General features: G+C 36.6%; 6 protein-coding genes, 1 long non-coding RNA gene and 2 pseudogenes across 13 annotated transcripts; 5 read left to right on the top strand and 4 right to left on the bottom strand.

Moving 5' to 3' along the window:
* Positions 1-679: 679 nt before the first annotated feature.
* On the top strand, positions 680-4,966 carry LOC104760978 (heat shock 70 kDa protein 7, chloroplastic). 6 transcript variants are annotated; one of them, XR_015588986.1, is made up of 10 exons: positions 1,303-2,030; positions 2,141-2,393; positions 2,508-2,587; positions 2,673-2,815; positions 2,897-2,995; positions 3,111-3,300; positions 3,413-3,811; positions 3,923-4,430; positions 4,519-4,559; positions 4,647-4,966. XR_015588986.1 is itself a non-coding variant. In XM_010483984.3 (8 exons), the coding sequence occupies exons 1-8, from the start codon at positions 1,452-1,454 to the stop codon at positions 4,331-4,333; spliced, it is 2,154 nt and encodes a 717-aa protein (XP_010482286.1). In that variant the 5' UTR covers positions 680-1,451; the 3' UTR covers positions 4,334-4,458. The 6 variants fall into 6 exon arrangements, 1 of the variants encoding a protein (XP_010482286.1); XR_015588984.1 differs by having other exon boundaries at positions 4,509-4,966; XR_015588983.1 differs by having other exon boundaries at positions 4,519-4,966.
* LOC147922876 (14-3-3-like protein) lies at positions 4,687-5,926 on the top strand. Its single transcript, XM_087499460.1, has 3 exons — positions 4,687-4,841; positions 5,305-5,586; positions 5,722-5,926. The coding sequence occupies exons 2-3, from the start codon at positions 5,334-5,336 to the stop codon at positions 5,736-5,738; spliced, it is 270 nt and encodes an 89-aa protein (XP_087355586.1). The 5' UTR covers positions 4,687-4,841; positions 5,305-5,333; the 3' UTR covers positions 5,739-5,926.
* A 786-nt stretch (positions 5,927-6,712) lies between these two features.
* On the bottom strand, positions 6,713-7,756 carry LOC104763312 (B3 domain-containing protein At5g38500 pseudogene; annotated as a pseudogene).
* A 1,193-nt stretch (positions 7,757-8,949) lies between these two features.
* LOC104760980 (heat shock 70 kDa protein 7, chloroplastic-like) lies at positions 8,950-9,819 on the top strand (annotated as a pseudogene). Its single transcript, XR_002036416.2, has 3 exons — positions 8,950-9,089; positions 9,194-9,594; positions 9,682-9,819. The product of XR_002036416.2 is annotated as a heat shock 70 kDa protein 7, chloroplastic-like (transcript).
* On the bottom strand, positions 9,810-11,536 carry LOC104760979 (uncharacterized). Its single transcript, XM_010483987.3, has 2 exons — positions 10,882-11,536; positions 9,810-10,780 (listed from the first exon to the last, which is right to left on the bottom strand). The coding sequence occupies exons 1-2, from the start codon at positions 11,027-11,029 to the stop codon at positions 10,053-10,055; spliced, it is 876 nt and encodes a 291-aa protein (XP_010482289.1). The 5' UTR covers positions 11,030-11,536; the 3' UTR covers positions 9,810-10,052.
* Positions 11,537-11,666: 130 nt separating this feature from the next.
* Positions 11,667-16,524, bottom strand: LOC104760981 (uncharacterized). The gene is made up of 14 exons (XM_010483989.3): positions 16,208-16,524; positions 15,986-16,098; positions 15,802-15,898; positions 15,598-15,722; positions 15,015-15,498; positions 14,732-14,917; positions 14,315-14,608; positions 14,073-14,225; positions 13,836-13,990; positions 13,635-13,740; positions 12,691-13,542; positions 12,515-12,596; positions 12,117-12,410; positions 11,667-12,019 (listed from the first exon to the last, which is right to left on the bottom strand). The coding sequence occupies exons 1-14, from the start codon at positions 16,310-16,312 to the stop codon at positions 11,823-11,825; spliced, it is 3,243 nt and encodes a 1,080-aa protein (XP_010482291.2). The 5' UTR covers positions 16,313-16,524; the 3' UTR covers positions 11,667-11,822.
* Positions 16,525-19,146: 2,622 nt separating this feature from the next.
* LOC104760983 (nifU-like protein 2, chloroplastic) lies at positions 19,147-21,267 on the top strand. Its single transcript, XM_010483992.2, has 4 exons — positions 19,147-19,466; positions 19,584-19,686; positions 20,175-20,485; positions 20,947-21,267. The coding sequence occupies exons 1-4, from the start codon at positions 19,362-19,364 to the stop codon at positions 21,133-21,135; spliced, it is 708 nt and encodes a 235-aa protein (XP_010482294.2). The 5' UTR covers positions 19,147-19,361; the 3' UTR covers positions 21,136-21,267.
* Positions 21,268-21,324: 57 nt separating this feature from the next.
* Positions 21,325-23,552, top strand: LOC104760982 (uncharacterized protein At5g49945). The gene is made up of 3 exons (XM_087499461.1): positions 21,325-22,334; positions 22,762-22,965; positions 23,054-23,552. The coding sequence occupies exons 1-3, from the start codon at positions 21,336-21,338 to the stop codon at positions 23,282-23,284; spliced, it is 1,434 nt and encodes a 477-aa protein (XP_087355587.1). The 5' UTR covers positions 21,325-21,335; the 3' UTR covers positions 23,285-23,552.
* A 462-nt stretch (positions 23,553-24,014) lies between these two features.
* On the bottom strand, positions 24,015-24,796 carry LOC104760984 (uncharacterized). The gene is made up of 2 exons (XR_763071.2): positions 24,663-24,796; positions 24,015-24,228 (listed from the first exon to the last, which is right to left on the bottom strand). It is a non-coding gene; the product is annotated as an uncharacterized LOC104760984 (long non-coding RNA).
* Between the last annotated feature and the right edge of the window lie 1,767 nt (positions 24,797-26,563).

Raw genomic sequence — 26,563 nt, forward strand, 5'->3', positions numbered from 1 at the left:
GTAAATAAGTAAGCTATGTATTAAAAACCGGCCCAAAATATTCGGTAATCTTAAGGAGGATCCGAATAATTGAATTGGTTATAATTTTATTTAAAAATCTGACCCAAAATTGGCAAAAAGCCAAAAAGTGATGGCAATCTATTGTACTTTAAAAATGTATTTCGAGCTCTATATGTGCATATATTTGTTTGGTTATAAATATTCTAAGAAAAAATTTAAAATATATATTTGTTTATAAAAATTCAAATCACATCATATGCTGAACAAAATCTAAAATTTTATTAACTTTATGTATTAAATAGTAATTAAAATAATTAAATATACGATTAAATAAAAGTGTAAGGAGAATTATATTTTAATCTAATATATTGATTTAAATTGGGTAGATAGTTTTTAGGATAATAATTTTATCAAATAAGGAAATGATTGTGTTTGGTTGTAAGGATTGTAGAGAATTTAGTTGAGACTTGTTTGGATACAAAAATAAGAGAAGATAACACAAAAATGTACTTCAAAAATGTTAAGATAGATATTAACATTGTTTTCCCTTGTTAACATTCTAATATTAATACTGTATGTGGAGATGAACACGAGACGATCAAGTTTGGGTAACCAAGCTAAATAGGCTTGACTTGTTATCTTGTATATATATAGGACCACAGAGAGGAACCTTTCATCCGGACAATAAAGCAACCAAGGTTATCTTGTATTTTAGTGAAGTGATTTGTTTGGAGATTGATACTGAGTCGTCCTAGCATTTGGAACAGTTTCAATCAAGATCCAATAAACGCAACTTATAAAAAGAAGGTTTGGGTTGGTGAGAGAGAGAGAGAGAGAGAAAACAAATAAAGTAGCGAGCAAGTTAGTAAGAGAAAAGCATTCAAGGTGTAAGCATTGGGTAGTTCTCTCAAGATATATACAAAGAAAGGGTGTGTGAGAGTTACTCACTCTAGTCAGTATCTTCCCTTTGTTGTATCTCTTATAAACTTGCTTGGTTAGTGGATTTTGATTTTTGAGCTATGGTATTCAAAAAAGAGAATGATGTAGCTAATGTCACATGCTAACATTGCTGGAAGTCGTAAAAGCCTCTAACGTCAATCTCTTTATTAATTACTATCTCATTTCTCTCATACATCTCTACTTTGTTTCAAACTTTTTGTTAGTCTTTTTGCTTAAGTAAAGTAGACTCAAACAAACATCTTTTGAATAACTTTCTAAATATGCAACGATTCAAATATGTTGGGCTCAGCCGTTTTCATAAAAGCCCACCTAAACACATTAAAATCGAAAGGACATATATACGCCACCGCCACCGCCACCAACCATTTTTTCTAGAAGCTTCCACTTACATACATACTTCTCTCCTCCTTCCTTCCTTCTTCTTCGGGCTTATCTTCTTCCTTCCTCCTCCACCTAACTCTCCTTCATTTCCTCCTTAGGGTTTCAATCTCATGGCTTCCTCCGCCGCACAATTCCACATCCTCGGCGGAATCGGATTCCCTACTTCTTCTTCATCAAACAAAATCCTCGATGGTAAAACCAATTCCACTCCACGAAGCGTCTTCTTCGGCAACAGAACCACTCCTTTCTCTACTCCAAACTCCGCCTTCCTCCGTATGGGAAGAAGAAACACCGGCGGAGCTTCCAGATACTCGGTTGGTCCAGTCCGTGTGGTTAACGAGAAAGTAGTCGGGATCGATTTAGGTACGACGAACTCAGCCGTAGCTGTCATGGAAGGAGGTAAACCAACGATTATAACTAACGCTGAAGGTCAGAGAACTACGCCTTCTGTTGTGGCTTACACGAAGAACAAAGATAGACTTGTTGGTCAGATTGCGAAGCGTCAGGCTGTTGTTAATCCGGAGAACACTTATTCATCTGTGAAGAGGTTTTTGGGTACGGAAATGAAAGAGGTTGGTGAAGAGGCTAAGCAGGTTTCTTATAGAGTTGTTAAAGATGATAATGGCAATGTTAAGCTTGATTGTCCTGCTATGGGTCAACAGTTCTCTCCTGAGGAGATCTCTGCTCAGGTTTGAACGGTTTTTTTTTTTTTTTTTTTAATTCATTTTCTTGTGAATTTAGAATTTGGGTGATGAGTGGTTTTACTGAGTACTGTTGTGTGTGGTTGTAAATAATGTAGGTTTTGAGGAAGCTTGTGGATGATGCTTCGAGGTTTTTGAATGATAAAGTAACTAAAGCTGTCATCACTGTGCCTGCTTACTTTAATGATTCACAAAGGACGGCTACTAAAGATGCTGGGCGTATTGCTGGATTGGAAGTTCTTCGTATTATCAATGAGCCTACTGCTGCTTCTTTGGCTTATGGCTTTGAGAAGAAAAGCAATGAAACTATTCTAGTCTTTGATCTTGGTGGTGGTACTTTTGATGTCTCAGGTACTTTTGCTAAAAAGTATTACTTGGGTTTTGCTAAGTCCTTGGCTTTATTGTCTACGTTGGTATTTGGAGTATTCTGATTATTTATGGGTTTTTTTGTTTCGTTGAATGTAGTCCTTGAGGTTGGTGATGGTGTTTTCGAAGTGCTTTCTACTTCTGGTGATACACATTTGGGAGGTGATGACTTTGACAAGGTGAGTCAAAACATAGACTACTTGTCTTGATACTAAAGGCAGGGAACCTTGATCTGTTCACTCACCTGGTAAATATGCAATGCAGAGAGTTGTTGATTGGCTTGCTTCAACTTTCAAGAAAGATGAAGGCATAGATCTTACCAAAGACAAGCAAGCGCTTCAGAGGTTAACTGAGGCAGCTGAAAAAGCTAAAATTGAGCTTTCCTCACTGACTCAGACTAACATGAGGTTCAATTTTCCCTCTCAGATCTCATTTACCTGGTCCTTTTTGCTATATGAGATATTAATTAATTGAAATTCTGTGTCCAGTTTGCCTTTTATCACTGCTACGGCTGATGGTCCTAAGCACATTGAAACCACTCTCACCCGAGCCAAATTTGAAGAATTGTGCTCTGACTTACTCGACAGGTGATTATAGTTTTTGTTTTCTGTGGCTAAGATCAGTAACCCGCCATTCAAACAAGATTGCTATGTGATTTACCAGAAAGGCTTAAGTTCCTATTCTATGCATTCAAACTTGTAGGGTAAGGAAACCGGTGGAGAATTCCTTGAGGGATGCGAAGCTCAGTTTCAACGATATTGATGAGGTGATTCTTGTTGGTGGATCCACACGTATTCCTGCTGTTCAAGAACTCGTAAGGAAACTGACAGGGAAAGAACCCAATGTGTCAGTCAATCCTGATGAAGTCGTAGCTTCAGGTGCTGCAGTTCAGGTGTGTTCATGTTGACATCTTATCTTCACGTTTTGTAGTCATAATAATTACATTGTACCATTGTACTTTAATGAGCTATATCACTAAAAGGCTATTTGGCTTCTGATTTCAGGCTGGTGTTCTATCTGGAGATGTGAGGGACATTGTTCTTCTTGATGTGACGCCACTGTCGCTTGGTTTGGAAACTCTTGGTGGTGTCATGACCAAGATCATTCCAAGAAACACCACACTTCCAACTTCTAAATCAGAAGTCTTCTCAACTGCTGCAGATGGACAGACAAGTGTTGATATTAATGTGTTACAGGGTGAGAGAGAGTTCGTAAGAGATAACAAGTCTATTGGTAGCTTCCGTCTTGATGGTATCCCGCCTGCACCACGTGGAGTTCCACAAATCGAGGTCAAATTTGATATTGATGCCAATGGAATTCTATCTGTCAGTGCTTCCGACAAAGGCACAGGAAAGAAGCAGGACATCACCATTACTGGTGCTAGTACCTTGCCAAAGGATGAGGTCTGTATCAAAATTATATAAATGTTGCTTCACTTTTTTTTTTTTTGATTTGTAGTGTTTTATCCTATTCATGTTTAAATGATTCATATTGGTTGTGGGGTGTTGTTGCAGGTAGACACAATGGTCCAAGAAGCAGAGAGGTTTGCCAAGGAAGACAAAGAAAAGAGAGATGCGATTGACACAAAAAACCAGGCTGATTCCATCGTGTACCAGACGGAGAAGCAGCTGAAAGAACTTGGAGAGAAAATTCCAGGTCCAGTGAAAGAAAAGGTCGAGGCTAAGCTCCAAGAGCTGAAGGAGAAGATAGCAAGTGGATCAACCCAAGAAATCAAAGAGACCATGGCAGCTCTTAACCAAGAAGTGATGCAGATTGGCCAGTCTCTGTACAACCAATCCCAATCAGGTGGTGCTGGTTCTCCTCCTGGAGGTGAAGCTTCCTCGGCATCTGACTCATCATCTTCAACCAAAGGTGGAGACAATGTTGATGATGTGATCGACGCTGACTTCACTGACAGCAACTAAATACACAATTCGGATTCATACGAGTATTATTCTTGGGGTTTTGTCCATGATTGATTTTGTAGGAAGGATAATTTGATTTGTGGGCAGCAAATGAATGGTAAGAGTCAAATTTTTGCCTTTTAAAACACATAAGTGAAACAATATTCTGGAGCACAAATTGTCAAACCTCTCTCAGCTTTTCACAGAGTAGTTTAGACGTTCCTCTGCAGCTATCAACCAGGCGCAGGTGAAGATACCTACATACATAGTTAAACTGTACAACAAACACAAGACCAAATGATTTATATACACAGACGGTTGCGGTGTTATGCAGCATAGCACATCAGAGGCGGAGTCCGTCGTTCTTAGGACTTTCGAGGGACGCTGCTTGCTCTGCCCCAGAACCTGCGATCTTCATTGCATCCACACCTGCCATTACCACCACCTGAGTTATGCGCGGTTGTGTATAACTGGTTAAAACCATGTCTCGGTGAGCCCCCCCAGCCTGTGCCACTGGGGAAGTCTAAAGGTGCTGGTGGTCGCTGCCTGTTAGGCGCCTGCAAGTATTCTTCGAAAAGATTGATTGAATTATCAAAAATTTGTAACCCAAAGCGCAAAAATAAAGTGGAATTAAATTGATATTAGATTATAAAACTTTTTCTTTATGGTTTACGTGATAGGACTAATAAAATTTACTACTTAATATGATATGCAAAATTCTGATAAAAATTCTATAAAAAAATTTGAAACAGGGTGGCTATCTAAAACTGTTGCTCAAATCAAAGAAGGGATTTTCTCTGGAGTCTTAATCTGTGAAGAGGTTGATTAAGTGGATGAGTGTGTAGATGTGATATTGGGTTACAGTTTTAAGTTGTTTCTGCTTTGTTTGATATACTTCTTGATTCTTAATCCATGATGAACTTGGTTAAGTAACGGCTGTTTAGATGTTCATTTGAGTTCTGCTTTTGATTCAGTTGTTTCTGTTTTTGTAGGATTTTGTTCTAGATTGTTAAAATCGAAGATGTCTACTGAATCATCAAGGGAAAAGAATGTTTACATGGCGAAACTAGCTGAACGCTATGAAGAAATGGTTGAAGAATTCATGGAGAAAGTTTCGAAAACTGTTGATGTTGAGGAACTCTCAGTTGAAGAGAGGAATCGTCTCTCTGTTTCTGAGTTGGATACATTTGGTGAGGAATCATACAAGGACAGTACACTGATCATGCAGCTTCTTAGAGACAATCTCACTCTCTGGATTTCAGATATGACAGACAGTAAGCATCAACACAATATACATTGATCATTGTTCACTTTAAACCAACTTCAACTTGGGGTCTTTAGATGGTGATATAGTTATCAAGAGCTTCTTTGTTCTGTAATTGACATGATTGTTTCTTTCTGGTCATTAGGACGAAGCAGGAGATGATATCAAGGAGGCAGCATCGAAGCCTGATGGCGCAGAGTAAACCCAAAGAAGAGGAAATCACTTTATTTTATAAAAAGTAGAAACTTTCATGTGATAATCTGAGTGAGGGATAGCTCAGGATTCTTATAAGGACATAATTTTGTTCTCGTTTGTTTGTTTGGTAAACAATTTGAAAACTAATTGCTATTGCTTTAGGTTCCTCAAAATTTCCTTTTCTCCTAATGAAATCAAAACTTTTTTTTTTTTTTTTTTTTTTATGATACTGCAGTTTTCTTATCATCGTTTTTTTTGGGTCCTAAATATAGTTTAAAATCAGAACAACAACCCTAATAATTGTTGAATCACCTGAATAGCTTAGTGAACAAGCGAAGTGCTAGTTAATTAACACCTCCAAGTTAAGAGCTAGCTAGTTAACACTTCCACGACACCTGAAAGTACAAAGACTGCTGTTCCAATAATCCAATATCAGATTTAGAAAATGTCGCCAAGCTTTCTTGAGAGCTATCCAAAAGAATCAATTTTCCATCACACAGGTTTGGACTTTGAGATTTAAATTTCTTATTATACTTCTAAACTTGTATGTCATGATCTTATTGTTTGTAGATAGTGCTGAGCATTTTGGAGGATTGGATCATTTGCATCACAAAGGTATTGAACAGAACTGTGCGGTAAACTAAAGTAGACAAAACAAGATACCATATTTATGAGAAAAATGTTCCATTCAAAAGAGAGAAAAGATCTGAAACAACACAAGTGATAGACAAGTTACTATACTAATAATAGAAGAGAGGAACAAAACCATAATAAAACCCCCTTAATGTAGCTAGCTAATTAACACTTCCTAAAAGTTATTACTAGACCATAACCTCAAGTTCAATGGCTGTGCAGAAGAAATAAACTAGATCAATCAAGTTACATCGACTCAAGAGACAAATCAAACATTATCAGACACCAAAATTAAGAAAGAAGCTTAGTATGTCTCAAGAGCAAAGCAGAGTACACCACGGCACCTGAAAGTCCAAAGACTGATCTTGTCCTTGGCTTTTTAGTTGTTATCCTTGACGACATCGTTCCACCCCCAGTTCAAAGCGTAGTTCAAGGTTCCATGTCCAGTTTCCTTCTCCATCGGCCATAGCTTGAAACGCAAACCCCACTTTTCACATCTTTGGTTCACAAGAATCGTTCCCACACCGATAGTCTCATCTATGGCTCGAGACTCCCCAGGCGTCAAGAAGTCGTTTCTGATTAGCTGCTGGAATGGAACTAAGAGACGGCTCTGGGCTGATTTGACATCAGTCGTTGTTAGACACCTCTCAAAGATCAGCAAAGGGTTTGGGGAATCAGCTCTCATTCTTCTCATCACCTGAAAAATCCACTCAGGGGCCTCTGTATCCGTCCTCGTTGGGAAAGAAACAACCTTTGCTTTCTTGAATTTACCACTCTTCTTCTGTTGCACGGCACGCCTCTTGCGACTTGTTGTTGTCTTCTCCTTTAGGCATGGTTCGTAACTAGGGTCGTTCGCCTCTGTCTTCTCAGACTTAGCCGTGTTGTAACCGAGGAGTAACGAAGGGTAATTATAACAACGAAGGTTCAGGAACGATGAAGACGACCCATCCAAGTTTCGTCGTACCAATCTCTTCTCAAAGAGTCTCGTCGCCTCATCACTCTCTCGGAGGTAGTCGTAACCTTCACAGACAATCATAGATTTCCCCTTCTTTGCACGTAGTAGCTCCGCATCTAAAAAACTAGGGTTTTGTGTGTTTTTCGTCTCGTGATCATCATCGAGCGATGAAGAAGAAGACATCATAGAAGTCCCATTAGGGTTTTGTTGTGTGTATCTTCTATTCACCAAAGACGATCTTTTCTTCCTCGGGAAAAGATAGAAGAAACTCTTATCGCTATCTTCTTCTCCACGACGAAGACGTTGTTCTTCTTCCTGAAGCATAACAGCAGTATCCACAAGTAAAAAAAAAAATTCGACCACATATCCTCCGTGAGATGATTCATACTCATGGTGATCGAATTGAAAGAATCTCTAAAAGTTGTGAGAGTGTGAAAGACGTACGTACGTTATCTGGAAGAAAGGAAATTGTTATTGAGAGGAGAGAAACTAGCGAAACTGAAAGAGCCGTCTCCTGCCTGGCCTTATATACTTACATGAATGAGGGTTAGGGTATTTTGTTTTTTCCATTCTTGTGTTTGAGTTTAGTAGTTTAATTATTGTGATTAGTAACTAATTATAGCCGTTGTGGTCAAGTTAACATGGATGATTAGCAGCGTATTGCTATAATTACGATTTAGTCCCTATTTGGTATTTCCTTTTTCCGAGAATGAGAAGAGAAGTAGTGAAAAAAAAATAGGAAGTTTCTCTACAGCTTCGTTTTTTGTTTCATTTTTGTTGTTGTTGTTGTTGTTGTTGTGTATTTAATTTTATTATTGTGTTTTGGCATTTACATAATTCGATTTCATAAAATAACATACAACTCCTCAGTGTTTTACTCCTGAACTAGCCTGATCGCGCTTGGAGCCTTGCAATTGCAAAGCAGGTTTGTCTAACGTTACTTCACCTTTTACGTCATGTAGAATTGTTAACTGAATGAGCTATCTTTTGAAACTGTGAAGGCATTTGATTTGTTGATGCTATTGCTGAGTTGGATACTGATTCTACGATTCAAGGAAGTGAGAAGAGTGAAACAGGGGCAAATGCTGAGGTGGTACAAGTGGATGAGTCAACAAAGAGGAGTGAAGACTCTGAGTAGACCAGAGGCTTTGCTGTTACGGAGTCTACTACTCTTCATCTCTATATATATTGAGATTTATGCTGGCTGATGATTGATGGTATTGTGAAGAAGACGCTATGAGTACTCTAAACCTTTAACAATGGTGGTGCGTCGTGAGCTCGGTCCGATAGAACGTGACGATGTGGTGTTTGTTGAGGTTTCCAAGTTTCATTAGGTCGATTGCAACATAGGAGTTGATTTTGCTTCGATTCAAGCTAAAATATTTCATCTGACCATAAGCTGGACTTTAATGCCTACAAGGTGTTCGACAAAATGCTTCTGGGGAGAAGAAGGAAGCAACAACGTAAGCAGAGAAATCGCCTTAAGGCATGACCGTTTTAGCTGTTTCTCACGTTGGATCCAATTGGACTAAGGAACCGATTTTTAAGTATTAGAAGAGACCGAGTGGCTGCGATTATAGGACAATCACTATCTGAAACTCTGCAACTCACCATTGAGTTCTTACCCTGTCAGTTTCCTTACGAGTTCTTGAACAGCAGGAATACGTGTGGATCCACCAACAAGAATCACCTCATCAATATCCAAGAGTGCTTCAGGTGCTGCAGTTCAGGTGTGTTCATGTTGACATCTAATCTTCACGTTTTCTTGTCATAATAATTACATTGTACTTTAATGAGCTATATCACTAAAAGGCTATTTGGCTTCTGATTTCAGGCTGGTGTTCTATCCGGAGATGTGAGGGACATTGTTCTTCTTGATGTGGCGCCACTGTCACTTGGTTTGGAAACTTTTGGTGGTGTCATGACCAAGATCATTCCAAGAAACACCACACTTCCAACTTCTAAATCAGAAGTCTTCTCAACTGCCGCAGATGGACAGACAAGTGTTGATATTAATGTGTTACAGGGTGAGAGAGAGAGTTCGTAAGAGATAACAAGTCTATTGGCAGCTTCCGTCTTGATGGTATCCCGCCTGCACCACGTGGAGTTCCACAAATCGAGGTCAAATTTGATATTGATGCCAATGGAATTCTATCTGTCAGTGCTTCCGACAAAGGCACAGGAAAGAAGCAGGACATCACCATTACTGGTGCTAGTACCTTGCCAAAGGATGAGGTCTGTATCAAAATTATATAAAAGCTGCTTCACTTTTTTCCTATTCATGTTTAAATGATTCATATTGGTTGTGGGGTGTTGTTGCAGGTAGACACAATGGTGCAAGAAGCAGATAGGTTTGCCAAGGAAGACAAAGAAAAGAGAGATGCGATCGACACAAAGAACCAGGAAGGATAATTTGATTTGTGGGCAGCAAATGAATGGTAAGAGTCAAATTTTGCCTTTCAAACACATAATTGAAGCAATATTGTGGAGCACAAATTGTCCATAGAAGCAGTGTTGTTACAAAACATGTACAAAATAAATCAAATCTCTCTCAGCCTTTCACAGAGTAGTTTAGACGTTCCTTATCAAGCAGGCGCAAGTTAAGATACCTACATAGTTAAATTGTACAACAAACACAAGACCAAATAATATATATACACAGACGATTGCGGTGTTATGCAGCTCTGCACACATCAGAGGCGGAGTCCGTGGTTCTTAGGACTCTGAGGAACGCTGCTTGCTCTGCCCCAGTACCTGCGCTCTTCATTGCATCCACACCTACCATTACCACCACCTGAGTTATGTGCGGTTGTGTATAATTGGTTAAAACCGTGACCCGGTGAGTCCCCCCAGCCTGTGCCTCTGGGAAAGTCTAAAGGTGCTGGTGGTCGCTGCCTGTTAAGAGGCTGCAGGTATGCATTGTGGTGGTGGTTTTGTGTCTGAATCTGCTGTGAGATGTTTGGACTGCTATGTACTCTATGCATTGGGTAAAGCCTGCTCAACTGGTAGCTGTTGTTCTGAAAACTCGTATCAGGCTGCTCGTGACTGTATCCATCAGGTGATGATTCTGATCTGGGAGAGGAGCAAGTAGAGACGGTGAAGGAAGGCCGCGTTTTGATGGGAGCACGAGGAGCAGAAACACTCTTGGGTGTGCGAAGGATACCGTTGATGGCTTCAATGTAACGTTGCTCAATGGTCTGTGGCTCGATGGTGCCTAACTGATGATTCTCGAGAACAATCGGGTTTGCAGGAAACAAGAAGGTTCTGAGTTTAGGGGTTTCGTGACGGTTATATTCCTCTATCATGTGTTTGACATCTTCATCAGATTTTACAGAGACTAATGCATCAAGATCTTCGGGAATGATCTGGTATTTGAGGACTACATCGTTCTCTGTGATTGCCGTGAGTCTCTTCATGAGTTCTGTGTGGCATTGGAAAAACCCAAAAGATGGATCTTTATTCTGAGAGATTACTAAGGGAGAAGAAGAAGAAGGAGTTTGTTTGTTGTTTTAAAGATTTTACCGGAGAAGGAGATGTCAGGAGAGACAGCAATGACGCGAGTCTCGCCGCCGACGTATTTGAGAATGCCGTCGCATGGTCTAGGGAGGATTTTGCCGCCAAAACTGCACATGAACTTCACCTTACTCTTCGCCGATCTCTCCTCCGCCATCAATATCTCTCTTTTCTTGTTCTTGTTGTTGTTTTGGATGGGACTAAGAATTATAAAACCCTCCCTAAATTGCAGATTTGTTTTTTTTTTTTTTTTTTTTTTTTTTTAGGTTTTGTAAAACTAAATAAAAAAAGTATAAATGATGGGAAGAAAAAGATAATCGAATGCAAATTGAAACCCCAATAATAATAATTAAGAAATTGATGCTCTTTATAATCTCTTCCTTCTTCGTATTATTTAGATTAATGATTTGGAGATGTTTGAGATAATAATATGATAGATTTTGATGAAGAAGGAAGAAGAAAGAAGAGAAGTAAAAGAGGTTGATCAAATTGAAAATTCGGGAATTATTTCTGAGTTCTTTGCCAAATCAAAAAAAAAAAAAAAATGAAGAAGAAGAAGAAGAAGAAGAGGAAAGGTATGTTTTGAAAAAAAGCAAGAAAACAGGAGCAGAAGAATCCACGCCCGTAGGATATTTTGAGATTGTTAGATTTTTTAGCTATTTCTGGAATTTTACCAAGGAAGCCATTTGCTATATAACATCTTCAATGTCTTTTTCAGTTCATAACTAAGATCTTATCATATCATTTTAATTTTGACAGGTAATTTCGTTCATTTACCTTGAAACAATGGAACATATCGAAATCAATAACACGTAAAATCTGAAATGTTTTTGGGTTGTAACTCCGTTTTTTGCACAAGGTGAACATACAAAGATATGAACCAATATGCACTATATATATAGTAAACAAAAAAACCTTTCATTAGTTTCTTCTTGCAAAAGATAAAAAACCTAACTATGTTGTTGTTTCCCACTTTTTTTGCCTTTCTTCTGTTTCTGCTTCAACTGTGTCAAACCTGCTGCTGTGATCTTCACATTCCCGACAAGAGCTGCCATCAGCTCTGGATCCGTACACGCCTTCATCAGCTCTTTCTCCCTTACTGATGCCTCCGACATGTGTGTAAACAGATTCATTGCAGTTTTTGCAGCTGCGCAAATCACAAAGAAAACAACATCAATACAATCCAATAGCATCACACTTATGACGACTTTGATATTTGGAAGAGAATGGGCGTCTGTTATTACCTTTTCCTTTCTTCATGCTGCCTGGAATCGCTTTGACTCTGTATTTATATGACTGAAGAGCATTGTACGGGCCGCACACCGGGACCGCATATAAGAGAATGTCGGTTGGCAACGGGTTACCAGTTAGGTAATCGACATCAATCAGTTTTTCTTTCTCTTCATCCCCAACCTCATGGATATCCTCTTCTTCCATAACCACTTTGTCCATGTCTGAAGTTTCTTTCCCATGACAATCCCTAGCAAGATGTCCGACCTTCTTACACCTATAACATATTTTCACAGCATCATCCGTCTCTGCACCAAAACCAGACAACCATCAAGATCATATATGGTGCCACTCTAATCAATGCGTAGGAGAAGAAGTAGTGTCAGACAAATGAAAAGATCGAAAAGTTTACCTTCAGTAGGTTTCTTCTCTTCGGTTACAGCGACCTTTGCCTTCTGTGATTCAGCATCATTCTTCTGTGGTTTTCCAGAAGACTGCATAGGGAAGACAAATCAATTTTACCCATATAAGTCATAAAATACTGATAGAATAAGAATTGATGGAGAATCCTATTTGGAAAGTACTTACTGCCAACAATGCCATTCGAATTTTTCTTTCTTCTTCGTCTTGATCAGCATACTTCTCCTTCATTTTCTTAAGTTTACCCCTTTGCCCACGGCTAACTTTTTCCCCAGCTGGCTTGTTATCAGGTATGTTCTTGTTGACTTTGTTTGAAGAAGTAACATCCTTTTCTTTTCGTTGCTGCTTTTCTTGTCCAGCGTTACCATCAGCAGCAGTGTTACCGCTTTGGCCCATCTTAAGCTTTCTTCTCTCAGCTTTTGACATGTAGGGCTTATCTCTCACTCCTGCTTTTTTCTCTTCCTGTTTCATCTCCTCTTCCATTTCGTCCTTTAATGTCTCTATTGTATGGTTCTTGCTGGCCACAGTTGCAGCACCAAGACCAAGGGTTCTGTCAAGTAGATCTTCGAGCTGCGAGGTAGCTGATGCAACATTTTCTTCAGCAATACCAGAGACATTCATGTCCAAAGAAGAAGTATCTTGGCTCAATGCTGTACTTGATTCCGGTAAATTAACTTCTACTGGGGCAGAAACCGCTTCATTCACTGGATCGTTCTCTGACTCAGCATCTGAATGCTCATCAGGAGCATGCGTTTCCATTACTACATCATTCATTTCTTCTTCTTCACCTCTTACCCTTCTCTCATTCAAATGAGCTCCCAAGGAGCTCTCGTCCAAACGAAACAACAATCCAAAACCCATGATGAGTGGGTGTGGTGGAAGGAAGTTTTTCTTACCTCGTATCATGAAACTTCCAACTGTAAGGTATTCTCCTGTAGGAGCTGTTTTAGTGACCTGATGAGGATAAACCCACCATGCACTAGTAACAATCTTGGAATCCCAGGCCTGACTATGACAAACCTGCATCGAATTATTTTTATATGTTTGCCATCAAGACATTGCACCATATTCACACAATTCAAACAACTAAGATGGTAGAGGAATTTGCTTACGGTAAAACATCCAGCTTGGTTTAAAGTGAGAGGAGGTACATTCTGATCAGGTTTATGGTTCTTTATCACAGTACTAGATGCTCCATGAAGCTCTGCGTGTACATACCTAAGAAAGCATGGTGAAAAGAAACTTATGATAATGTTTGAATATTTGATACCAACACAAAGACTAACCAAATAACTCGGTACATGAAAACTTACAGATCTCCTTTTGACATGTAACGTTTAACTATCATCTCATTTTGCTGAGCATCACGACCACTGATGATCAAGTAATTCTCACTGCTAATGAACCAGTTGAATTTCTCAAACCAGTGGACTTTTCTCATATGTGAAATAGTTGCAACCACTTTTTCCTTTAAGAAGAATCATATGATTAGTTAACTGCGAGAAAGAAATCAATAAACAAGATTAACAGCGACGAACTTGGAAGCTTACTTGAGAAAGCTGGTGGCGTGTCTTTTTTTCAGCTGCTCGAAAAGCCTTTTCATGAGCAGAAACAGTCTTCTCCTGTTTGCTTTCTTGTTTCTTCTTCATTTCATACCAGCGCCTAGCATTACCATGCGCAGATAGTGATAAGTCAACCTCCACCTATAAAAACCACATATAATGCCCCATATGTCAGAACAAGAAAGAAGATGAGCTTTGTGTATATAATCAATTTGGGAAGAGATTAACACCTTTTCCACTGGGAGCGTCTTCTCATCGTCATCCATTTCATCGAGATTGTTGCACAGCAACAAGGTCATGCAATTCTTCTCTAGATAAAGTTTGTCAATAAGTCCAGCAACAGGATTTCCTAATTTTTTTTCTTCCTTGACCATGCGAGCTAGATCATCCCATCCCATACCCTTTGCAAGAGCTACACGAACAGCTAATATGGCAGCATCTACGTCTTCTAAGTTGTACTCAATTAATTCAGCCATATTAACACAATGGTTGACTTCTTTCTTCAGAACTTGAACACGGTTTTCCTACACCATCAGTACAGAAACATTGCAATTAAGATAAGTTTTAAAGAAGGAGAAAAGGTACACAGCGATCTATGGAAATGGAAATTCCAACCCAGTACATCAATAAATATCAATACCACAAACCTGATCCTGGCGAATCTTATTGAGTTTCTGACTGGCAGAATCTTCTTTTGCCTTTTGTTGCTGTTCAGACCTTTGGCTCTCAATTTTGCTGTAGAACTCATCTAAAGCAGCATCGAAAGTTTCAAACTTTTCATAGACTCTTGATTTGAATTGATTTAATAAGATTGAACAGAACTCGTCATACATCTGCAGACAACCAGGTAAAATAAAAATAAAATCTATAAATCCATTGCCCTCATAAAACAAAATATAAATGAAGAGGCATAGAGAGTCAAATAGTGACCTTTTTAAGACCTCCTGATTCAGAAGGCGTGTCATTTGCCAAAATTTGTTTTTGCATAAGAATATAACCTTCAGGAACTTTTTGACCATTTATAATATCTTCAAGCCAATCTTCAAAAACGATCACCGCTTGAACCAATAACTGAATCTCATTATCATCTAACTTCTTGTCTTCTGAAAGTTTGGTAGTTGGAACAAGACCAGCATCAAGAATAATGTGCTCTGACAGCTGTGGCCCATAGCCTAAAGCGTCACCAAGGATATTCTTCAAGGTATATTGTTTGGCACCCGTAGAATCATTAGACTTCCCACCCTTTTTGCCACCAGTCTGCTCCTTTGGTTCAATGTGTTTTGCCTCATGATCCTTAAGCGAGAAAGCAGTAAGTGATTCCTGAAGCTTTGAAACAGTGGTTCTTTCAAAAACTCTACATATCTCTATCGGGTAACGGTGACGAGACATGATAGCAAAACCCTTATTGTCATCTCTGCAGAGATGAAAGTAAAATTATTCACTAAAAAGGCCACACCAATTAAGGTAAACAGAAAATGTATCTCGAAGCAGCAGGTTGAGAAGTTCAACTAACCTATGTGACCGGAGGAGTGTCATGATCATATATTCAGAATCAGTAAGAATTATGTTTCCTTGAGCATACAACTCCAAAATAACATAGTGTGCATTAGCACCTAGCCCAAACTGGAAGACAATGATCTGGTGCCAATAACAAAAGTTAAAACCAAAACAACGCAATAGAAGCAAACCAAAAACAAAACTCCAAAGTCCACCATACCCTATCGTAACCAAGCTGTCGTACATCTTCAAGCCTCCTAGTCCGGATATGTTTTCTCAACTTCAAAGTAAACCCAGAGGGAGTATTACTCTTATCCCTACACAATTTGTGAGAAAAAATAATCATTACTACCTCCCAAATCCAAAACCTGAAAACATAGATGAATAGAGATGAAGCTTTTTACCGAACATAAGCTGTGGTATGCAAACGAACACCACTTTCCATAAGAAGCAAAACTTTCTCACTCTCTCCAGATTCTGTGATACCGCTACTATTCAAGAGCTTGAACATATACGTCTGCACATCAAATCGGAGCAAAATCAAAAGATTAAGCCCTAACTGAAATCGAATCAACGAATTGGTGTTGGAATTTGAAGATGTTCGGCGTATTCAAGAAGTTTATTACCTTGGGAGATATATCATACACGTTAGAGCATCTCATACCGATCAAACGCTTCAAGCACTTTACCTCTGCGGCGACGTCCGCCGTGTTCATTCGCACCTTCACCATTTCTTAATCTCTCTATTTTGTCTCTCTCTCTCTCTCGAAGGTTTGGAAATTTGGTGATTTCACTGGAACGAATCGAAGAAAGGTCAGTGCTGAGCGTAGACGAAAGAAGAAGAAGAAGAAGAGAAATTTGGGAGCTATTCATGTATGTTGGGCCGAAGAGAAGAAGGCCCTAGAAGCCCAATATCAAATTCCATCATTAGATGTCTAATGATGATTACATGCCACTCAATTAGGTGTTAAGAAGATGATTAATTGAAATTGACAGGGGTATAATAGAGTTATCGAAAATCTATACTAATAAAAAGTACGAGCTATAAACTCTTAAAGACGTCCACATAAGATTTTAAACCTCCAATTGTGATTAGACACTTCACTAATTAACATTTTCTAAAATCTTCAGAATTTTCTATATTAAGAATTATTTTAAACAACCAATCAGGATTTGACACGTCATTCATTAACATTTTTTAAATTTCCAAAATTTTTTAGAAAAAAAGAAAATTTTAAATTTATTGAAATAAAAGAACTATGCACAATATCCCACATCGGCTAGAAAATTTTTAGATAATGGTTCAGAACCAGTATAAATAAGATTAATATGCTTCCAACAACGAATGAGCAGGAAAACTCGATTTATCAGGCGTCCAAGTTTAAAAGTATATTCGGTTTGATCAGTTATTTATTTGATCGAATTAAAACTTTAAAAAGTTTGAAAAAAAGAAATTATAATATTTAAAATTTTGAAAGTTTTAATATTATAAATATTAAAACTTTTAAAAGTTCTTAGCTTTTAAAAAGTTTTTAAATATTATAATTTTTAAATTTTAAAAGTTTAAAATATTAGAAATATTGAAACTTTTGAAAAGATTCAAAATTTATATTTCAAAACCTTTTAAAAGTTTAAAATATGATAAATATTTATGTAAAACATAAATTATCTTATTTATCTACGTTTGTGCTTTTTATTTCTTATGAGCTGTAAAACATATTTTTGTGTATGATTTTATAGATAAGTTAATATTTTTTCATTAATTTTTTATTTTTATCTTATTTTTTATTTTTATGAGAAAAGAAATGATTTTGTTCTTAGTTTGATGGATTAACAAGTTGTGTGATAGTCTAAAAAAAGGTTTTTTAGTGGAAGAAAGTGAAGAAGTTGGCGAGGATGAAGAAGAAAAAGAGTATAGCGAAGAACCAGACGGTAAAAATAATGATGACGATTACCATAAAATTTGACAATAGAAATGACAAGAAATAATATGAAGAATAAGAAAACATTGAATAAAAAACACAAAAACATAGGTGGTAGCGATCAATTAAATATGAAAACGAGTTAAATTCATGATGAAAAAATTGTTTTGTTTTTCTGGTGGTCAAAGAAATGGTTTAGGATATGTGAGGTCATCAGTTTAATTCGTCTCGCCTGGATGTCTAGTTAAATTCATAATTTTTTTGTTATCAGATTTGATTTTATAACACAACCGATTTTTATATTTCAAAAAATTGTGTATCTGAAATTTAACTTTTTCCTTAATACTAATTTAATTTTTTTTATAAGATAATATTTTACTACCGTCATCAATCATATATATTTTTCATCAAAATATATCAAATATACCCACGCGTAGCGTGGGTTCAAAACCTAGTACATTAAAAAGATCCAACATCGATTAAAAAGATATTTATTTTTTTTACCTTTTATATTCTTAAGTAAAACATATTTAAATGAAACCAAGTAAATGACATCAAATATATATATAAAAAAAACTTTTGTTTTTAAAATTCAACCATATTCTAAATTAAATCATAAGAAAATGACATCAAATATATAAAATACAAACTTTTATTTTTAAAAATATAGTATAACATTGAATCATAAATTATGTTTTGAACCAAAAGGTGTTATACCCCAATGTATCACATGTTAATTAGTATCCACATTTAGGCCTATCAATTAAACCAAAGTGCGTTGGGCGGATGCGATTGCACGAGTCTAAATATTTTAATTAAAAACATATTTTATATATACTATCATAGAATGATTTTCTATGGGTTAAAAATATTTAAATCCATCACAGAACGGGTTTAAAGCATGACGGATTTGAACTATTAAACCAACACTAAAACTATTAACTTATTTCATATTTCACATATATATATATATATTTATAAACATAGTTTGGGATTGATCAAGTTACAATTATATCCATATTTATTATATGAACTACATAATATACCAACACGTCAAAGAAAAAACAATAGTATACTGGTTCAACTAAAAAGAAAAAACAATAGTATACTGGTTCAACTAACACTTAAAAATTTAATTAAAAAAATATATTAAAATATAATAAAAATAAAATTTATTCTACGTACCGTAGCTTCAAACCTAGTGATAAGTTAAATGGAAGTATAAATCTCATACTATGATATCTCAAAATGTTTAATCTCCTTTGTTATCTCCAAATGTTTACTTGCAATACTAAGTTACTAAATTATGTATGCTCAATGGATTAAATAAAAAAATACCAAAAATTTAATTTTAATATAAAAATAAAAACTATTAAAAAATATTAATACGATTATAGTAAACTACACAATTTTTAATGGTTCTTTCAAATCTAACCCACACTAAATCAATAAAAATATTATTTGTATTGCAAATAAACCAAAATATAAAAATATATATAATAACACTGTAACATCTCTATATTAAATTAAAAAGAAAATTCAATTATTTTATAATCAAAAAATCGTAAAAATATAGACACCAAAACACTAAAATAGTAATTTTGTCTATCCCTTATCCTCTTTTTCTATTTTTTTCAAATTATATGCTATTTACTTAATTTGATTGTAGATTTTGGTTATTAGGCAAATTGACCCATATATCTACTATAAAAAAAATATATAGATACAAAAAAAATTATCCCGGTGGTACACCCCCCGGTCAGGCTTAAACAAACATTGGGTGGGCCTAAGACAGGACGCCGATAAAAAAAAAGGTAATCAGAAATCTCTCGATCGTATTTCGAGTGGAGGAGGAGATATGCAATTGCTGGCGGCGCTAAATCCGGCGGCCATTTCCAGGACGCCGCTACAAGCCCTAGATCCTTCTTCGTCATCCTCCTCTTGTCTTCTTTCCTCTGCTCAGGTGATTTCCCCCCTCCCCCCCCCCTCCTTCGAATTTTCGATCCGTTCTTTCTTCTTCTCACGCTTGTTTTGTTAGTATTACTAATTGTATCGATGTCTCTGATTCGAAACTTTGCAGAGTTTGAGCTCGCAACGCGGTTTTGGTCTCCTCGTAGCTAGGCCTCGACGGGGATTACCATCTAGGTCTTTATCGAGTCCACAGCTTTTCCGACGATCCAAAGGTCAGATTACGAATATCTCGATGTTGATTCTATTATTCATTCTTTGTCGTCACTAGGGGACAAATTCTATGATCAATGAAATTTCGACTGTAGTTTCTGAAGACAAATCGTATGAATCTTGAAATTTCTATTGAACTAACAGAGACTTTGTTGTAGATACATATGCTTAGTACTTTGACAGCATAAGATGTCTTTCTTGCCTTACTAGTCTCCTTGGAAACTTGGGAAGGTCAAGTTTGGTGTTGTGATTGCATCGCGCTTTGACATGAAATAATTTGTTTCGTATCGCTATCATCTGTTTTTATTTGGGTTGCTTTAGGATTATATTTCAACTGTAGTTTGTGAACAAATGCTTTTCTGGTCCCATCTCTCTGTCAGACATTATAAGGTTACAACGTTTCTCCAAACGAATTATGTATGTATGTATTCGTGGCTTCTTGTGTGCGTATCTTCTCCAGGAGAAATGGTTGATTTGTGGATTTTTGCAGTTGTACAGGCAGTAGCAACCCCAGACCCAATCCTGGAAGTACCTCTAACGGAGGAAAATGTAGAGAGCGTTCTGGACGAAATCAGACCATACCTTATGTCTGATGGTGGTAATGTGGCGTTACATGAGATCGATGGAAACATTGTGCGAGTTAAGCTGCAGGGAGCGTGCGGATCATGCCCAAGTTCTACTATGACAATGAAGATGGGTATTGAGCGTCGTCTAATGGAAAAGATCCCTGAAATAGTTGCTGTTGAAGCAGTTCCAGATGAAGAGACTGGCCTAGAAATGAATGAGGAAAACATTGAAAAGGTTAGATTTTTGCATTTGATCTCTAGCTTATGTTCTCTCTGCACATGTGGCTTTGTGATATCACTTGCTCAATCCATATATTTTTGGTCTAGTACTGTTTTTTACGCCCCATGAATCGAACAAGGAAACCATTGAGAAGACTAGTCTTGGTATAAGCTCTAGGTTGCTCTCTGCATATGTGGTTCTGTTATTACCTACTCTGTGTAAATGTCTGGTACTGGCAAATGCTAAATGTATTAAACCGAGATTATAAGTTAGCAAGACGAATCTTCTGTTTCTTGTGATATCGTTACTGCTTGTTTACGTACGTACGGGGCTTTTTGTGAGTCTACGAGCAAGTAAATCTTCATGTCCAAATCCTTTGCTGTTAAAAGCGGTTTGTCTGACCATCATGTCTTAAACTTTTGGAGTTTATGTTTGTGGTGTTAACAACGCTTTGTGGGCATATATATATTGTTTAGGTACTGGAAGAAATCAGGCCGTACTTGATCGGAACAACAGATGGATCGCTTGAACTGGTGGAGATTGAAGATCCAATAGTGAAGATAAGAATCACAGGACCTGCTGCTGGAGTCATGACAGTTCGAGTAGCAGTCACTCAGAAACTCAGAGAGAAAATCCCATCAATCGCAGCTGTTCAACTTATATAGAAAAAAACATACTCTTTCCTTTGTATTGTATTAGCTCCTTGTGTATAGTGACAGTTGTTGTGCATAGATACTTATTACTGTGTTTTAACATTTTGATATTTTATCCCCAAAATAAAGTTCAACTTAAAACCACAGAGCTCGAAAACACAACCTTGTATATTGTGATCTTAACTTCAAATAATCACTTATTAATTTTCAGAATGAGCCGATCTTTTTCATTTATCTCCTTGGCTCTCATCTTCTACCTCTTCCTTCATCACCACCTTCTCGTAGCTTCTCAATTCGAAGGATTCGATGCTGAAGACGACGATGTCTCCGACGATTCCTCTCACCTTCACCACTCCCTCCCTCCTCCTCTTATCACTCAGTCTCACTCATCACTCCCCGATCTGGAACCCGAACCGGAACCCGAACCGGAACCCGATCTCATCCCTGAATCAGACACCGAGCCTCAGTCCACGCCATTTGAATACTGGGATGAAGACGAGTTTGAAGGACTACCGACGGAGGTAGAGACACTTGAATCGCCATTGATTACAGAAAACATCACTACTCATGCTGATTCGAAGACGTTAGATCTCAACACTTCTTCGGAAGCTCAAGACGATGCTACTAGTACTACTGATCCGTTGATGAAGAAGAAGACCAAGTCGTACGCGGTGGAGATCGCTTGCGTTTGTTTCCTAATCGCTCTCACGATCAACTACTTCGTCGGCAAACGTGAGAACGAGAGGCTCGCGTTAGCTTGGGCGGCTAAATTCGCTTCCAAGGATACAATATTCCAGAAGAATTTCAGTTTGTTAGGAGTTAGTGAAGGAGAGGATTCGCCATTGTTGTTGAAAGAATCGTTGAATGTGTTCAAATTCTACGCCAGTGGTCGTAAGTATTGCCATGGATTGTTAGCTACCATGGAGCTTAAGAGCAGACACGATCTGATCTCTAGGCTTTTTAATTTGGTGGTTCCTTGTAAAGATGAGATTACTTTTGAGGTTTATATGAATGAAGAAACAATGGATCAGGTTGTGTGTGCTATTGTGAGGAAGAAGGCTGTGAAGACGATGATAAAGGAGACGAAGGATTTGCGGAGAGTTGCTTTGATTCTTCCTTTTGGGAGGAAATGGGTGTCAGAGGAGTTAGCTGTCATCTCTGAATCCAAGGAAGTAGCTGCTAATATGATCACTGACTCTGTGCTTGATCTGGTGAGATCAGTTTTCATCTTCTTTTCTTTTCTCTCTAAAGATTCTCCATTTTGTTTGATGATTTATGATAGAGTGAGAAATGGTAGAGTCAGAATTTAGCAGATCTTTTCTGAGTTCAGTCTGAATTTGCAAACGTTTGGGAGTGTACTTGAATGGGTCTCATTGTTTTCCATTCAGTGTAAGATATGTTGGAAAGAAGCTTTAGTGCCTTTAACCATTGTTACCTTAATAGGTCAGTATTGGAGTTAGTTAGGATATGGTAATTGATCCTCTGTTTGTATCTGTATTTGGTTAAATAGGGAAATCAATCACTTCCAATGGGAACCCTTAATTTGCTGTTATAGATTTGGGTTAACGTTGCACATTATTTATCTCGATGATACTATAACTAACCAGATTCGGGCATGCATGCAATGGAACTGTGTAGGTTTTTGGTGACAATGCTGTGGATAAGTATGGGAAGAATTTCATCTCGATGCATATATCTGACCAACACCCTGGCAAGCACAAGAAGATGCTGCTTTTCAAGTTTTCCTTACCCGATGCTAAACATATGGATGATATCGTCCGGTTGGTGGCGCTAATTCCATATTACATCGACTTAGTAGGACGATACAGACTCAGCTCCCAGGTACAGTGCAAACTTATGATTAGTTATATTATATAGCCTGGTTAAATGTGTTGAAAGGCTGAGTTTTAAGTGTCTTGATTCAATGAAGGCGCGGATCAAAACTGAGAGTGGTAGGCAAAAGGCAGCAGAGGAAGCATACAAGGAACTTCACAACGCCAGGCAAGAGGCATTGCAGAAGAAAAAAGCAGAAAAGAAGAAGATGATGGAGGAAGCGGAAGCAAAGCTGAGTGCAGAAGTGATAAGGAAGAAAGAGGAAAAAGAAAGAGCAAGGCAGGTGAAAAAGGCAATGCCGAAAATGAAGATGAGCCGTAGTCACTAGCTAAAAGCTTATCAAAGAGAGCCATCCAAAATTTATTCGTCAAAATCACTCTCACAAACTCAAAAAGCATAGAAAACATGGTCATGTGTTTTACTCATTGGCTCCTTTTGATTCATTTGTCTTGCTTCTCCCTTAAAGTACCATTTTGTTTTACTGATAATGGAGTTTTTTGATGTTGAGCTGGAAAGTCCTGGGAGAGCTTTGTATATAATTGACAACGAATGGCTTATTAGGCTTATCTCAATTCTCAAGTACGTCATTACCAAAAGTTATTTAGTGGCATAGGTTCGTCAATATAGTTACTTTGCAGTAGAGTATGATTTCTTCTCGATGAGCCTTCTAAATCTTCTCTTGATTGACAACAAAAGCGCGCAGGTCCTAGAAATGGCAACGTCGTGACTATATCCAGGTTTCGGCTGTACCTGATCCACTCTCTTCTTTAAAGGATAAGAAGCATAACAGTCGTACGCGTTTAATTAATGGGTACCCATTTATTTGTGATAAAACCTATATAATTTATGGGACTAAATGGGGTAATCCCATTTAACTTTTTCTCATAAATGGGTTTAAATGAGTTCAGTTTAACTCGACATACTCATTTAATAAATGGATGTTGTATACCCATATTAACATCCTTAGTCTCGGGCCTAACTCCATGATCATCTTGTGAAACATCAAACTATGTATGAGAAAACCGCATTCACATTTTATTTTGTTTCATATAAGACAATGAAAACACCAACGACTTATTTATTGAAAATTATGATCATCAAACTGGAACACAAATACATAGATATTTTTTTTTCTGAAAACACAAAGCTCACATACATGTATAAAACCATATATATGATCTATGCACTTTGTTCATGGGCCGTGTCCTCTGCGCGATTTCGAAGGAGGTACATAAAAACGAGGGGTAGGAGGAGGTGGTGACTTTATTATACCTGCTCACAATATTGAAGAGATTGTTTCATTAGTTTTTCTTTCCAATAATATTTAACATTTAACTATAAAAAAAAACATAAATGATTAGGTCATGCATTCTATCATCTCGGGATTCGAAATAAATGGAACAGTTGCGAACAGTACTGATTGCAAATGATTTACAAATCATCATGTATAAATATAAGGAAATTGTTTTCAGCTAGATCTTAAATTTATTTTCTACTTAACAACTAACAAATAAAGTAGCCTACGTACGTATATAACCTCTGAACGTACTGACATATTACATAAATCCATTTGTAAGTATCAAACATGATATATGATATGAAATTTAGAAAATATATAATTGCAACTTTTTAATTAGAAGAACAAGAAAGAGAAAAGAAAGAGTAGAAAAGAAAAAAGAAAACTTGCAAACGAGTGTAAAACTAACGTTGGTAGCGTCTGGCCTCTGTAAATCCAACTTGAGAGGAGATACATAAAAGCAGAAGAAGCACAGAAAAAATAAGAGAAACTAAATGTGATTTCTTTGTAGCCATTTATGTTCCACTTTTATTACATTACCATAACAAAAGACTATCTCACGAGTCACGATATATATAGAAGTAAAGAAAGCATCAATACACATCAAATACTTTTCCACTAAACCGTACTTTTACATCAGTTCTCCGAAATTTCTTCGAAAAGGGTTATTCCTTTAACTTTGTTTCCATACGAAGACTCATAATAAAGATATTTTGGTGTAAGTCAATTACGCAATTATATTTTTCAGTCATAAATCCATATAAAATTGTACAAAGGATATAAGTATTAGTGAGTCCTAACAAATGAGTATTACTATACAACTGAATTGACAAGCAGACAAGGGATATAAAAATCCAACGGAAAACTAATACTTTAAATTCTCTTAAACGAATTATTCATGTACTCTCTATGTTTCAAAAATAGTATTATTCTAGAGATTTTTCCTTGTTTCATCAAAAACTTTACTTTACAATTATAATGTGTTGTTTTACTTTAACTTTTCTAATTTATTTTTTAATCCAAACCTTATTTTCATTGAATTTAAATAGGGGCAAACATATATTGGGGTAAACATGTATCTATATATATATTTTTGGAGACATTTAGCAAATAAATTCTGAACTTAGTACTTATTTACAAGAAATGTCATTGACATTTATAAATTATAAAATGAAATTTAAAACCAAGATTTTGTGCAGAACAAAAATTCCTAAAATATATCCTTAATCAATCAATGACTAATTACAATATCTCATTAAATAGTTTTTCGTAAAATTCCTAAATATTTCCTAAAATATCTTCTTAATTCATTACAATATTTAATGCTAAAAATAAAAATGTTTGTGCAAATCCCAAATTATTTTTTACCTCAATAGATAAGAAAAATAAAAAGAATTATCATATTTCATAACTTATTTCTGAATCATATGTAAACAATTCTAAAATTAAGATATTTTAAAGATATTGTATACTTGATTATCAAGATTTTAGGTACTCATCCACCCAAAACCTAACTTTTATTTTCAAAATTCTATAAATACTCCTCACTCTCATCATCTAAATTCACCAAACTGGACAAACGTTTCTTCTATATCACAAGCAAACCTAACTTTTGCATTTTCTGTTACTAGATTTCTTATCTCCCCATAGTTTACAAATCACCATTCAACTAGATTTTTTATTTTCTTTCTTTTTTGGTGAAACAAAAAGACACATATGCATAAGAATGCATGTTTATTATGAATGATTTTTATGCTTAATTGTTGTGATATGATGTTTCTTTTTATTCTTTAGTATCTCCATCTCCACAACGAATGGACAGATTTAACCTAATCGGAAACAAACTTGAGTTGATGACCTTCTCTCTTTGGCTATTGGATCTGACGTTCTCGCCAAGTAATATGCAAATTACAACTTATGTCTCTTAATTGCTCAATCGCCATATGTATAATCAGACAAGAAAATAAAATGATTGTCGGTCACTCATCTAATCTTATCATTTCAACTCCACCCCTCTGTTTTATTGTAACTAAACAACTAAAACAGTGATTGGTTCAGATTTCTAATTAATTGAAATGGTATTTGGCACCATATAATCATAAAACTATGAAGCTTAGATTAAAAAGACTCTCACGCATTTTCTCGAGCACTTTGTTTGCTATTACTTTACAGTTAAAATCTAACAATTAAAATTTAAACAATTCATCAAACAGTAGAACGATGGGACAAAAACAATGAGTATTGATTTTGCAAGTATGAAGACAAAATGCAGAATTTTCTATAACATACCTTGGCAACTCAAAATTCAAC

This window comes from Camelina sativa, chromosome 18, assembly GCF_030686135.1.
Source record: "Camelina sativa cultivar CO46 ecotype springtype chromosome 18, ASM3068613v1".
Taxonomy (NCBI): domain Eukaryota; kingdom Viridiplantae; phylum Streptophyta; class Magnoliopsida; order Brassicales; family Brassicaceae; genus Camelina; species Camelina sativa.

Excerpts from the sequence above, each read along its gene's own strand:
- LOC104760983 (XM_010483992.2), top strand. The coding sequence starts at position 19,362 with ATGCAATTGCTGGCGGCGCTAAATCCGGCGGCCATTTCCAGGACGCCG. Across the intron at positions 19,687-20,174 it reads GCTTTTCCGACGATCCAAAG|TTGTACAGGCAGTAGCAACC; the intron begins GTCAGATTACGA and ends GGATTTTTGCAG. Across the intron at positions 20,486-20,946 it reads ATGAGGAAAACATTGAAAAG|GTACTGGAAGAAATCAGGCC; the intron begins GTTAGATTTTTG and ends TATATTGTTTAG.
- LOC104760978 (XM_010483984.3), top strand. The coding sequence starts at position 1,452 with ATGGCTTCCTCCGCCGCACAATTCCACATCCTCGGCGGAATCGGATTC. Across the intron at positions 2,588-2,672 it reads GAGGTGATGACTTTGACAAG|AGAGTTGTTGATTGGCTTGC; the intron begins GTGAGTCAAAAC and ends TATGCAATGCAG. Across the intron at positions 3,812-3,922 it reads GTACCTTGCCAAAGGATGAG|GTAGACACAATGGTCCAAGA; the intron begins GTCTGTATCAAA and ends GTGTTGTTGCAG.
- LOC104760981 (XM_010483989.3), bottom strand. The coding sequence starts at position 16,312 with ATGGTGAAGGTGCGAATGAACACGGCGGACGTCGCCGCAGAGGTAAAG. Across the intron at positions 14,609-14,731 it reads ATAAGATTCGCCAGGATCAG|GAAAACCGTGTTCAAGTTCT; the intron begins GTTTGTGGTATT and ends CTGATGGTGTAG. Across the intron at positions 13,991-14,072 it reads CACGCCACCAGCTTTCTCAA|GAAAAAGTGGTTGCAACTAT; the intron begins GTAAGCTTCCAA and ends TTCTTCTTAAAG.
- LOC104760979 (XM_010483987.3), bottom strand. The coding sequence starts at position 11,029 with ATGGCGGAGGAGAGATCGGCGAAGAGTAAGGTGAAGTTCATGTGCAGT. Across the intron at positions 10,781-10,881 it reads TCCTGACATCTCCTTCTCCG|AACTCATGAAGAGACTCACG; the intron begins GTAAAATCTTTA and ends AATGCCACACAG.
- LOC147922876 (XM_087499460.1), top strand. The coding sequence starts at position 5,334 with ATGTCTACTGAATCATCAAGGGAAAAGAATGTTTACATGGCGAAACTA.
- LOC104760982 (XM_087499461.1), top strand. The coding sequence starts at position 21,336 with ATGAGCCGATCTTTTTCATTTATCTCCTTGGCTCTCATCTTCTACCTC. Across the intron at positions 22,335-22,761 it reads CTGACTCTGTGCTTGATCTG|GTTTTTGGTGACAATGCTGT; the intron begins GTGAGATCAGTT and ends GGAACTGTGTAG. Across the intron at positions 22,966-23,053 it reads GATACAGACTCAGCTCCCAG|GCGCGGATCAAAACTGAGAG; the intron begins GTACAGTGCAAA and ends GATTCAATGAAG.